This window comes from Spea bombifrons, chromosome 4 (genome assembly GCF_027358695.1).
Source record: "Spea bombifrons isolate aSpeBom1 chromosome 4, aSpeBom1.2.pri, whole genome shotgun sequence".
NCBI lineage: Eukaryota > Metazoa > Chordata > Amphibia > Anura > Pelobatidae > Spea > Spea bombifrons.
In genome coordinates, this window is record NC_071090.1 from 106,419,155 (window position 1) to 106,433,196 (window position 14,042).

Genomic DNA, 14,042 nt, shown 5'->3' on the forward strand with positions numbered 1-14,042 from the left:
GAACCCCGACGCGTTTCGCCCCCGACCGAAAATTCTCTTTAAAGTGTTCAGTGACGAAGACAGCGTAACAGACGACAAAAGAAACCCTCCGCAAGTGCAAACAATTATACGCGACGTAGACCAAAAAATAAAAATAAACTATGTTCTTAAAGGGACACACACGAGATAAAACCGTATTTAACCCCTTAGAGACAACGAGTTGGCCTTAAACCCTTAAGGACAACGGGCGGTCCCTATTGAAAACAATGCATTTTGAGCCCGTACATGTACGGGCTTTGTCATTAAGGGGTTAAACCCATTAAGGACTATTACATGTACAGGCTTTGCCGTGAAGGGGTTAAAGGTACGCGTCAGCCATTATATGCAGTGAGACCCCGGAGTGTCCCTTTAAATGCAGCACTATTTTTTTTTTTATTATTAATTAATTAATTTATTAATATATTTTCAGAGAGGGCATTTATTTCCCAAGATTTAAAAAACTTTCAATTTTTCTGACGTCGGCCCCGTTTGGGACATTTTGGGGTGGGACGCCAACTTAAACGACGTGATATGGCAACCCCCACATACATAGATGGCAACAAACCTAAATAATATGGCTAATAGGTTCTAAAAACGGCACCAAGATATGTTTAAGACCTGTCAATTTGTTAACATACAGTAGAATTAAAAATACAAATTAAAAAAAAATAAAACAAAACAAACAAAAAAAAAATAAAGGCAGTGCTTTGGGAGACAAACAAGCCCCCCCCCATAATAAAACGAGCTAAAATGTATATATCTTATACAAAAGACCATTTTGGAATATCGGCAAATGTGCATGGCGGCTCAAGCTAGAATTAGCTGGCGTTGCAATTGTTATATGCTGCCATGTCATAAGGCAACTTCCTGCGATGTCATAAGGCAACTTCCTGTCTCACCGGAAGTGGAGAGGATTGGTTCATTTTTAATTTTTTTAATCAAATGTTCCAAAAGTCTTTGATAGAATTTTTTGGTAAAAATACACATATAGCGTTAAAAAAAATTCCAACATGGCCCTTTCTATGAGATGTTGAAGCCGTTTATCCCTTTAAATTACCGAGGGGGTAACTCGTTTGTTCCGCCCCGTTCAACTCTCTCTAGAATTTCCTCCCCAAGTCGAGTGAAGGTAGCTAGACACATAATAAATAAGGTTTGTTCTGTAACGTATATAATATATATATATATATATATATATATATATAGCCCTCTGATCATGTCATATACAGCTTTAATAAATACATTCTATTGATCTGCTACAATCCACCATAAAATAGAACACCTAAAGCGGTATTCGTCAAAATACATTTTTTTGAACATGCGCGATATGTTTTTTTTGTTCGTTTTTTTTGTGCCAGTGGTTATTTTTTGACTGTCTGGACCGAGGCAAAGCGTGATCTCCACCGGTAGATCCATCCATACGTTCTACTCATTCAATTTAAACGATCCAACCATTAAAACAAAAAAAAACCCGGAGTAACAAAAGCTCCAGGGGGCGCCGTCTGGTTCAGGGCCATGGCAAGCAATAACAGCATTCTAAATACTCCTACCCTTCACGTACTATATACACATACCCCCCCCTCCCCCAAGATGCGCGGCCCTCGCACCGCTACACGTTACTCACCCTATGGAACAGGGGTGTCCAACCTGCGGCCCTCCGGCTGCTGCAGGACTACATCTCCCATAATGCTCAGCTAAGGGCCTAGCAGAGGAGTCTGGGAGATGTAGTCCTGCTGCAGCTGGAGGGCCGCAGGTTGGACACCCTTGCTATAGAACATGGATCTTGTCCCTCTTGATATATTGATCTCCTTTGTTGGGGGGGATTCGTCTCCTCTACAGCGAGAGGAGGCTAGTAACCATGTTTCAACGTGCAATTTCACATTTGGCCACTAAAAGGACATCTAGACATCTTTAGACAAACCTTCTCACCCCATCGGGTCCTTTCTATTTTCCCTTTTTTTCCTCCTAGTGCCTTACTAGCCGGTATACATTCTCTGGGTACGGCCATGCCTAGGACAAAACATTGCGCCCCCCCCCCACTGACCTAGAGTAGGGCAGCAGGCAAGATAATGGTGTGTATCAGGGCCAGCCAAAGGGCCACCATCCGGGGTTACAACTATTACAGGTGTAAAGGGCCCCTCTCCCCTGATTGGAGGCTGTCCCCGTGGCTTCGCCTGGGAGGCCAGGTTCACAGAGAATAGGAAGAAGGCAGAAGAAAGAAGACATGAGGAAAGCGGACAAAGATAGAAGACAGAAGCAGGCGAAGAAAGAAGACAGAAACTGGAGGCAAGAATAATGCAGAGAGATTCTCTGAGAAAGAGGGGCGCAGAAACGCTTCTCTTTCTCCACAAATCTGTCCCAAAAGTACATGCCTTGGGGGAGGCCCCTGTCAAAGCGGCCCCTGAGGTCCATGGGCCGATAGGGACCCATGTATAGGCTGGCTCTGGTCGGTATCCTTAAAAATCCCAGAATGCAATGCAGCTGCAGTACTTCATAGGAACGGAAACTATTACATTCAGAAACGAGGGGCAGCACGAGCTTCCTCCCTACACGAAAGGACCCCTCGGAGAAGATCCGCCGCCATTAAACCGTGACATTCGCTGACGTGAGCTCACGAGTCCTGGCTTGGCAAGAGGCGTCGGGGCAGATTGGTTAATCCATTTCAGACTTCAATAAGAGAGAAGTGGCAGCATCAGTGAGGGCACCCCAAAATTGTCCATGACCCCCTAAAAAACAGGCAGAGCAGGCAAAAAGGTGGGGCAGCTTGGTGTGGGACTGTGCTAGTTGGGTTGTTTTCATCCTGCGCGGGTATATCAGATGGTTCATCCAGCGTCTTTCCGACGTAAAATGCTGGCCGTCTCACCGGCTGGTCACGCCGAGCACGCGTTTCATGTTTTCATACACCACGTAGCTGATGCTAACGGCGGGGATCACCTTCATGAAGTTTGGTGCGATGCCTCGGTACAGGCCCAGGAAGCCTTCCCTGGCAACTATGTGGCGGAATAGGGCCAGCATGGACAGTTGCGGAGAACCGGCTATGGAAGCTGAAAAGGACCAAAAAAATTCAATAAATACCTATTAAAATAACGACAGGGTTATAAGAAGAAGGACTCGGATCATGGGTAGTCATGGTAGGCGTCTCCTGAAATTCTGTCGGGCTACCTCTGTGAATATTAAACTAGCCAAGTTCCAGCTACACGAGAAATGAGTTATTTCCATGTTTTTTTTGTTTATGGCAGCTATCCTGTGACCGTGCGTTATATGTACCCTCGACACATGTTCTTACCCTGTGCTTGCATGCGCGTCCTGACCAAAGCCAGCGGGTAACTGGCGATCTGGCCACACGTGCTGGACACCGTGCCGCACGCCAGCAACACAAGCACTCCGGGGTCGGCACTGGTTCCGGATCGGTATCGCTGTAACCAAGTGTTCTTCAGAGTCTGCGGAAGGAAGAAGGAAGCGGGCAAAACGTCCCACTCTAGTCAATGGGAGCCGGTCCTACACTGCTGTAGTGTCAACCAATCTAAACAATTATGTTTTGCTCGCATACGTGTGATTGGCTGCTGCTCCCACTGATTTGAGAGGGTGGTAAATAAGTGGAACAGCCTTCCAGCATAAGTGGTAGAAGCTAATACAGTGAGGGGACTTAAACATGTATGGGATAGACGTAAGACGAGGCCAACGACCGATTAAGGTCTTTACAGCAGGAAAACCAATTTTGGGTACTAGGCTGTTCCCTTAAGAAACATGGGGCAATTATGTAGAAAGGGCAATTTCTTGAAACCTTGGTGGCTCGGCTTAGCGTTGGACAATGACGATGGAACCTCTACAAAGGCGGCCAGCATTGTATCTGGACAGAGGTGTCCTCCTAGGGACCGGCTTAACCAATGGCCATAGGGTTTGGATGCAGGCATACAGTATTGCGTGTGCGACATCGATCATGGACCTGTGGGTTCAGGTAACATACGTGGAGCAGCGTGGCATAATGATGGTGGAGATGCCACCAAAAACTCTCTCTCTCCGATATGGCCCAAGGCACACCAGGCTGGTACGGGAGTAGGTGGGCTGGGTAGACCAGTGTCTGAGGGACTAGAAACCAACATCTCCCTTCTCACCTCGTACACCGCCAGGTCGATGCCCGCGTACGGCACGATGCCCAGGAGGTTGGGGAGGTAGCCCTTTGAAAAGGCTTTGACCCCCTCAGTGCGCAGGATATGTCGGGCACAGTCGGACATTCCGGAATACTGGCCGGTCCGGCGCAGGGCCAGCCGCGTCTTCAGAACCTGTGGAACGCGAGAGGTCCGCCGGTCAGACACCTAGAACATCCTCCGTGCGCTACAGCCCCTGCTTACCGCGCTGCCCCCAATTACCTCCATAGGATAAATAACGGTTTGGGCGATGGCTCCGGCCAGGGACCCGGCGATAAATCTCTCAGAGACCCGCAGAGTCTCCTGCTGTCCCCGGATCAGCTTCTTAATCTGCGAAAGAGGCTACACCAATTAGACTCCGACAGCGGAGATTAATGCTTGCATGGCTAGGTCGTTTAATTCTTCTCTTGTGATAATAAACAACCCCCCCCCACGATCCTCACCGCGCTTTATAGTTGTTGGAGGATGATGGGAATTAGAGTCGTACCTGTTCGTACGCCATGAATTTGATGCCGGACTCGGGTGCTATCTTCAGCACGTTTATTCCGTTGCCTCGCCAGAGAGAGCGCAGCCCACCCTCCTCCACCATCTCCATCAGCCCCTTCAACATACTGCGACCCCGAGACTGAGAGCCGTGCACCTGCGCATGGGACAAATCACAGACGTACGTGAAGAACCGGAAGACGAAGAATTATAGTGGGAAGACATACAGGTCAACGGGCAAGAGGGTGGAACATCATCATCATCGTCATCATCATCATCATCATCCGAGAGGCAGGGGGAGAACGGTGCGGAGTGATGGGGTTTGGTAATATTGTGACGCGGGAAGTGGAAAGTGGGGAAAAAAGTGCATTTGTATCATTCACCTGCATAAGAATTTTAAGCCGGTCCAGCGGGGCAGTTCCCGTTCTAGATACAGCGCCGGCTATGCTTCCGGCCAGGAGCTGCTTCCACCACATGCCGGTGCGGATCTCCTTCTGCGAAAACTCGTCTGGAACGGCGAGGGACTCGCCTATATCCAACATCTACGGGAATAAGCAGCAGATGCAGTTATAGCGGCTATATCCGTACCCTACAGGAATACGCGGCACCTCCGGTTATAGCGGCTATATCTGTACCCTACAGGAATACGCGGCACCTCCGGTTATAGCGGCTATATCCGTACCCTACAGGAATAATCAGCACCTCCGGTTATATCGGCTATATCCGTACCCTACAGGAATACGCGCCACCTCCGGTTATAGCGGCTATATCCGTACCCTACAGGAATACGCGACACCCCCGGTTATAGCGGCTATATCCATACCCTACAGGAATACGCGGCACCTCCGGTTATAGCGGCTATATCCATACCCTACAGGAATACGGGCACCTCCTGTTATAGCGGCTATATCCATACCCTACAGGAATATGCGGCACCTCCGGTTATAGCGGCTATATCCATACCCTACAGGAATAATCGGCACCTCCGGTTATAGCGGCTATATCCATACCCTACAGGAATACGCGGCACCTCCGGTTATAGCGGCTATATCCGTACCCTACAGGAATACGCGGCACCTCCGGTTATAGCGGCTATATCCGTACCCTACAGGAATACGCGGCACCTCCGGTTATAGCGGCTATATCCGTACCCTACAGGACTACGCGGCACCTCCGGTTATAGCGGCTATATCCATACCCTACAGGAATATGCGGCACCTCCGGTTATAGCGGCTATATCCATACCCTACAGGAATACGCGGCACCTCCGGTTATAGCGGCTATATCCGTACCCTACAGGAATACGCGGCACCTCCGGTTATAGCGGCTATATCTGTACCCTACAGGAATACGGGCACCTCCGGTTATAGCGGCTATATCCGTACCCTACAGGAATACGCGGCACCTCCGGTTATAGCGGCTATATCCATACCCTACAGGAATACGCGGCACCTCCGGTTATAGCAGCTATATCCGTACCCTACAGGAATACGGGCACCTCCGGTTATAGCGGCTATATCCATACCCTACAGGAATACGGGCACCTCCGGTTATAGCGGCTATATCTGTACCCTACAGGAATACGGGCACCTCCGGTTATAGCGGCTATATCCGTACCCTACAGGAATACGCGGCACCTCCGGTTATAGCGGCTATATCTGTACCCTACAGGAATACGGGCACCTCCGGTTATAGCGGCTATATCCGTACCCTACAGGAATACGCGGCACCTCCGGTTATAGCGGCTATATCCGTACCCTACAGGAATACGCGACACCTCCGGTTATATCGGCTATATCCGTACCCTACAGGAATACGCGGCACCTCCGGTTATAGCGGCTATATCCATACCCTACAGGAATACGCGGCACCTCCGGTTATAGCGGCTATATCCGTACCCTACAGGAATACGGGCACCTCCGGTTATATCCATACCCTACAGGAATACGCGGCACCTCCGGTTATAGCGGCTATATCCATACCCTACAGGAATACGCGGCACCTCCGGTTATAGCGGCTATATCTGTACCCTACAGGAATACGCGGCACCTCCGGTTATAGCGGCTATATCCATACCCTACAGGAATACGCGGCACCTCCGGTTATAGCGGCTATATCCGTACCCTACAGGAATACGCGGCACCTCCGGTTATAGCGGCTATATCCGTACCCTACAGGAATACGCGGCACCTCCGGTTATAGCGGCTATATCCGTACCCTACAGGAATACGCGGCACCTCCGGTTATAGCGGCTATATCTGTACCCTACAGGAATACGGGCACCTCCGGTTATAGCGGCTATATCCGTACCCTACAGGAATACGGACACCTTCGGTTATAGCGGCTATATCCGTATCCTACAGGAATAAGCGGCACCTCCGGTTATAGCGGCTATATCCGTACCCTACAGGAATACGGGCACCTCCGGTTATAGCGGCTATATCCGTACCCTACAGGAATACGCGGCACCTCCGGTTATAGCGGCTATATCCGTACCCTACAGGAATACGGACACCTCCGGTTATAGCGGCTATATCCATACCCTACAGGAATATGCGGCACCTCCGGTTATAGCGGCTATATCCATCCCCTACAGGAATACGGACACCTCCGGTTATAGCGGCTATATCCGTACCCTACAGGAATACGGGCACCTCCGGTTATAGCGGCTATATCCGTACCCTACAGGAATACGCGGCACCTCCGGTTATAGCGGCTATATCTGTACCCTACAGGAATACGGGCACCTCCGGTTATAGCGGCTATATCCGTACCCTACAGGAATACGGACACCTCCGGTTATAGCGGCTATATCCGTATCCTACAGGAATAAGCGGCACCTCCGGTTATAGCGGCTATATCCGTACCCTACAGGAATACGGGCACCTCCGGTTATAGCGGCTATATCCGTACCCTACAGGAATACGCGGCACCTCCGGTTATAGCGGCTATATCCGTACCCTACAGGAATATGCGGCACCTCCGGTTATAGCGGCTATATCCATCCCCTACAGGAATACGGACACCTCCGGTTATAGCGGCTATATCCGTACCCTACAGGAATACGGGCACCTCCGGTTATAGCGGCTATATCCGTACCCTACAGGAATACGGACACCTCCGGTTATAGCGGCTATATCCGTACCCTACAGGAATAACCGGAACAAACGGCTCCTCAAGTTATAACAGCTATGTCCAGCATCTCGAGGTATAGCAGCTATAATAGCGCCTGGAAGAACAAGCATCTGCTCCCGAAAAACACGATTTATTACCATAAAAGCAGTTTTAATCCAAACAATTAAAAATTAGAAATCTACAGAAATAATAATTATAATTATAATACTACTAAAAATCCATAACAATAAAAATAATAATAAAAAGCAATAACAATGAAATAATAATAATAATAATTTAAAAAAAAAATACCGGTAATAATAACAAATAATCATAATAAAATAATAAAAATCAATAATAATATTATAATAATAATAATAATATTAATAAAAATAAATAATAACAAATAATAATAATAAAAATCAATAATAATAATACTATAATAGGGAAGTGGCTTAGTTAAGGATAAGGTAAGAAGGGCATAGGATGAATGCAGATTATATACGGGGATTTAAACCTCATCGTCTCCCCGCTCACCGAAGAATGTTTCCAGTACGTGACGACGTCTTCCATGTTCTGTAACGGATTCAGCAGAAAGTGATCTCTCCATTCCAGCCAGTCTATGGTGAGCGTGCCATCGCGATCCATGCTGCGGGTGCGGGGACGCCCCACGGGAAGAGGACAAAAGCGGGTAACACGTTAATTATTGCTCACTGTTTCATATAGCGCCATCATAATCCGCGGCGCTGTACAACAGATACTACAGTATTTTGGGGCATAAAAGGTATAAACAAAATAACTCGTGCGTTAATTATTATTTTTGTTTATTAATAAAGCCCCAACTAATTCTGGGGGGGGGGGCAAAGAGGTTATGCCGTGGGAGACGTTGTCTTAGCATCCTGTTCTCAGTGCATACGTGATTATTCCTCCCCGAAGTAACTGCTGGGTAGAAGCTATTCATTTGCCCATTTACCCTTCCTCGGGGCCAAACCCTGAGAGTTCCGAGGTGCGGTTCCGAGAAGCTGAGACTGGATGGCGAAGACGCCTCCGGGGTATGAAGGTTGCAAAAATCCGGCTATTAAACTTGTTACTGTTTAACTTTAAAGCGTCCGGAGCAGAGCGAGGAGACCCTCAGGCAGGAGCCGCCGTTAACCCCTGGGATACCAAGACACGTTTAACCGCGGCATGCGGGCTTTAAGTAACCTCAATGTTTCTTTCTAAAGAAAGCTGATTTCCGGCCGTAGCATCACCTCGGTTTAAGGACACGAAGGGTTAAATATGATTATATGGGCCACTAAGTGACACACCGCACTTACCTTCTCCCCCTGATTGTATGTGCATGTCTGTGCACTCCCTACTACTACTAGTTAGACTGTAAGCTCTTTGGGCCAGGGATATCTCCTGGAAATCCCCTCTCTCTCAATGTCTCCCTACCTCCCCCGCCGACCGCTTTCATGTCCCCGTCTCCTTTCCTGCAGCTCCGCTTCTTCTCTTGCCTCTACTTCTGTCTTCTTTCTTCCGCAAAAGGGCGGAGCCTCCGAGCACATCTTCCCCCCGATTGAAGGAACGAAGAAGGATCAGCTGAATAAGAGAAGTGCATCTCCCCCCAGCGACTCTGTCTGTATTATTTTGGCCACTTTCCCCCCCCGTTCCTCCAATCAGGGAGAGGATGCGCCAGGAGGCTCCGCCCTTTTGCAGAAATGCTCCGGGAGGCCTGGTTCACCGAGATGGAGGGAAAGATAGAAGAAAGAAGAACGAGACGAGGCAAGAGAAGGAGCAGAACTGGTGGAAAGGAGACAGGGGCACGGAATCGGTCCGCGGAGGAGGTAGGGAGACATTGAGAGAGAGGGGGAATTTCCGGAAGATTTGGGACCTCTGTGTGGGATCCTCCTCCTGGTGGCGGTGGTAGGTTTTGATGTCATAACAAAGCGTTCCTTGTGTCCCTGACAGTCTCGCAGGACTCCCCAGACCCAGGGCTCAGTAGATGCCCCCTTGCGGGGTAATACAGAACACACGTCAATCCTCGCTCACCTCTGCAGGATCTTCTTGGCCTGGCCCAGCGTGATGGGAACCCCGAGTCCGTGGAAACATTGCTGGATCTCCGACACGTCGATGCGACCTGCAAGACACCCCGAGATATCAGTACGCGACGGAGCATTTCTCGGACGCCATGTTAACCCGGAGTCTAGTTACGGGGTAACCCTCTCTATAAATACCCCTACCAGCCCTTAAAGACACCCCGGGTGTGAGCGCAGGTAGTGGGAACCCGGGATATCTTCACCGCCGCGTGCCAACTCTCTGGGGCCATGAATCCGCATCTTGCCCCAGCAGCAGGTGGCAAAAAAACACGTCCACATCAACCAATGGCGTTAGTGCATTTCCATACCGCCCCGACCCAGCGGAGACCGTGAAGAAGGTTTGCCATAAAGCCGTTCGCTTATCACGCCGGCAAATCTATGGGAAGAAAAGCCCTAATCGTCTTGGAGATTGGCCCCAAGTCATTTTTGATCAGGGGGGCCCTAGAAACCTCTGGCCGCCCCCCCCCGACTCTAGCTCCGCAAAACGCAGGGGTAACGTTCCGGCCGGCAGTCCTGCAATCGCATAGAAGCGCGCTAGCGTGTTAGCGCATGCATGTACACGTCTCCTTAGCCAAGTGCCCTCAGGGGCCGTTACAAATCTGCTTGCCGGAGCTTGTTCTGCCGATAAGCCGGGGGGGGGGGTAACAGAGCTGGAACACAGGAATCGTCCCGAAAAAACCCAGCGCGGGCGTCTGACCTTCCACCGCCGCGGTTTGACCTTGTGGAGAACCCGTCTGCGCCTGCGAAGCCCGCTGCTAACTTTCACAGCCAAGAGAGAGACTCTTAAAGGGATGCCACCATCCCCACTTCCATGCATACAGTCCCTCTTTGCAGCCGCACAGCATTTTTACGGCCCGCGATATATCTAGGCACGTATCATATATATTATATATTATATATTATATACACACCATCGCCGTTGCGGTCCAGGCTGTCAAACATGATGAGGAGCCGCCTCTCCCGCTCCTCGAGGTATCTTGTGAACTCCTCGAGGTCCAGCAGTCCGTTTTGATTGGTGTCCCCGGCCCGGAGGATTTCCTGTGAATCAGATTTTGGGGGGTTAGATAAATGAACGCTCCTCCTCGGCATATAGAATAATATATATATATATATATATATATATATATATATTACGATATTAGGTGCCGCATCCCGCAAAAGAGCATGCGGTGTGGGGTTTATTCAATAAAAGACAGAGTTGTCGGGGAAGCTGCAGTTTCATCTCAATGACTTCACTTTATATGACGAAGTACCGACCCCATCGAGCATCCCTGGTTGATGTATACATTATCATAGCCCCCGGCACTGCGTGAGTGAGTGTGAGTGGGTATGATTGGGAGTGGGACCATTGCGTTTGGGACACTTGGGAGGTATGCATTATGCAGGGCCAGGTCAGCCCTTCTTGCACAAAAATTAGGTAGGAACGGCCAGGCTAAAGGCTGGATATACACGTAGCACGCAGCCGCGCATGACATCATCAGGCACCCGCCACCTTAGTGCCAGGGCCACCTGGCCACCCCCAGTCCGGCCGGTCATCATACACAGCGAGTTTGTCTGTACAGCACCGGCACCACGACCCGCGATGTAAATGAATACAGCGCCCATCATGTGACAATAACCAATATGGCCGCATAACACAGCCTGATGTCACGCGTTTCCCCTGCTGTGTGGTGTTTAATGACATCACAATATTATTTCCTATATACGGTTCTCTGCAGTTCCCGCAATTCACAACACTGGCTGTTACAGCCGGCAATAACAAAGCACTGGTATCAGGACTGCCCTGAGTAAATCGGGACAACTGGTAACTATGCCATGAATACTAAGGTAATAATCATTCCAAGTGAAAATGTCTCCCCCTCCTCAGGACACGGCAGATACCGCTCTGCATTCGCGCAGGATTTAAATTGAGAACATTGCACGTATTACATTATACTCTTGTGTATAAGCCTCTCGTGTTGCATTCCCCGGGGGGGGGGGTTGTGTGTTTTCTCGCCCCATTTCCAATATTGGATATACTGGTTATGACTCACGCCGTGCTGTCACAACGTGCGCTGAACAGCAACACGGTATCCGCTTGTTTGTATCATCGCAATCCTGCACACCCTGCCAAGTACGATCGACACAAAGAATCCGCCGGCAGATCGGCCCCATCCGGCCCCCGTCTAGTCGCCCGTTTCTCCTGCTGTAAAGACTCAGACCTTAATCAGTCGTCAGTCACGTCTTTAATTCAGGAGCCGTATGTCTATCCCATGCATGTTTAATACCCTCACTGTATTACCCTCTACCACTTCTGCTGGGAGGCTGTTCCACTTATCTACCACCCTCTCAGTAAAGTAAAACTTCCTTACATTCCATCTAAGCCTCTACATTCCTCTAGATTTAGATTATGGCGACAATGGGTACCTCCGAAGTGCCCTTGTGCCAACTTCCTGCAATATAAGGATTACCCCCCCCTCCCGGTCCCCTGCCCATACAGCGGTAACGAGTACTACCGCCGCGTCGTTCGGCCAGGATTACACCCGTAGCCCCCGCTGCTCGTGGCGCGCATTACATAGCGGTGCAGAGTATGATGCGGTTGAGCGGCACTCACTTGCTCGGCGTCCTGGCACGGCTTCATCCCCAGGGCCCGCAGACCCTCTCTCAGCTCGTTGATATCCACCTGGCCATCTTTGTTCAGGTCGAGCTGCTGAAAGAGCCGGGCGTACCGCCTCTCCTTCTCGGGGTCCCTGGCCGCAGACCCCTGCATGTTGGCGCAAGGTGGCGGGGAGCCCTGGCTGGCCCCTGGGGGGGCCTGTGACGGAGCCAGCTGGGAGGCTGCAGCATGCGCAGCCCCGGAGTTATTGTGTGCGTGCCGAGCCCGCCCTGTGCGATTCCGAGGCAAGGCAGGGGAACGATCTGCTTACCCAATAAACGGCAGGGCTTAACCCTCCGCGTGCCTTCAACTGCCAAGGGGGAGGAGCTGGGGGGGGAATACAGGGGCGCATAGATTGCCAGCTCTTGGGGTGAGGAGCTTTGACCCCTTATTTCTATATCAATTAGGAAGAGGATTGTAGGATTGGGGGTTCATCGGGTTAATGCTAATCCAGATCGCCAGCTCCAGTTCTGCATCCGCTTTGTAAGCGCCGCGTCTTTTGCTACCAGCTGGCTGTCGGATCGAGCGGGAATCTCGCGGCGGCCCCAGCTCCCTAGCGTGTTGTCGCATGTTAATATCATGTTATAAACGCACGGCCGACACGCTCTGCAGAGAACTGGCGCATTGCAGCCCTTCCACGATACGTCCGACTCGGGGGAGACAAGAGAGACGAGACGGGAGAGAAACATTTAAATACAGAAAGGGATTTAATAACGTGCAGGAGGGGCATTTATTTCAAAGGAGGAGAGACATTACAACAAGAGACCAGAATCTAACGCTAGAGGGCCAGAGGCTGAGATGGAATGTTACGACATTTTACTTTACTGGTAGATAAGTGGAACAGCCTCCCAGCAGAAGTGGCAGAGGCTAATACAGTGGAGGGATTTAAACATGCATGGGACAGGCATACGGCATGCAGTCTTTACAGCACGGGTCTGATCTGCCGGCAAGTTCTATATTTCTAGAACTAAATGGTTAAATCACAGTGTTGTGGCAAAGCGAAGCCCCATCGATTGGTACGATTGGTAGGAGTGTACCGACGAGTGTACCGACGGTGAGGATGTCTGGGGCAGTTAGAGATATTAACCCCGGAGCATCTGATAGGATTTATCACATTTACCCTATACAACCCCATAGAATAGTATTATTTGAAGGACAGTCTGCGGAAGGGTTTTCTCTTGTCGCCCTCCGTCTATTATATTAACTCTTAAAGGGTAACTCCTATCATTTTTTTACTAGTATAAAGTTCCAGTTTTGCCCCAGAATATGTTTTCATGCAGCCGCATATCAGCCATTTGTTCTCACTCTGTTATCTGAGCCCCAATTTACTAGACAAACCCCCGACTCCTTATCATAATACCTGTGGGAAAACAATAGAATGGCTCAGTCTTAATCACTCAGACTCTCTGACTAATGAACGTCTATGGAACAGACTTCATTAGCATTGCCATAAAGCACATCAGCTCAGTGTGGTGACAGAGAAGATAAAGTCACCCAAAATATCACGACTGACAGCAATGGCTGCCTCCGGGTCTACAGATAAAGTTTCTTGGAGACAAACGTTACATT

At 49.8% G+C, this 14,042-nt stretch overlaps 1 protein-coding gene across 1 annotated transcript; it reads right to left on the reverse strand.

Annotated features, from left to right (window-relative positions):
- Window positions 1–2,874: 2,874 nt before the first annotated feature.
- On the reverse strand, window positions 2,875–12,672 carry LOC128491247 (calcium-binding mitochondrial carrier protein SCaMC-3-like). The gene is made up of 10 exons (XM_053463524.1): window positions 12,432–12,672; window positions 10,750–10,876; window positions 9,792–9,879; window positions 8,298–8,409; window positions 5,030–5,188; window positions 4,651–4,803; window positions 4,386–4,493; window positions 4,131–4,298; window positions 3,302–3,455; window positions 2,875–3,059 (listed from the first exon to the last, which is right to left on the reverse strand). The coding sequence occupies exons 1-10, from the start codon at window positions 12,585–12,587 to the stop codon at window positions 2,875–2,877; spliced, it is 1,410 nt and encodes a 469-aa protein (XP_053319499.1). The 5' UTR covers window positions 12,588–12,672.
- Window positions 12,673–14,042: the final 1,370 nt, after the last annotated feature.

Coding starts and splice junctions, on each gene's coding strand:
- LOC128491247 (XM_053463524.1), bottom strand. CDS start 12,587: ATGCAGGGGTCTGCGGCCAGGGACCCCGAGAAGGAGAGGCGGTACGCC. Junction 8,410..9,791: donor GCCAAGAAGATCCTGCAGAG/GTGAGCGAGGAT, acceptor CCGCACCCGCAG/CATGGATCGCGATGGCACGC. Junction 5,189..8,297: donor CGTACTGGAAACATTCTTCG/GTGAGCGGGGAG, acceptor TTATTCCCGTAG/ATGTTGGATATAGGCGAGTC.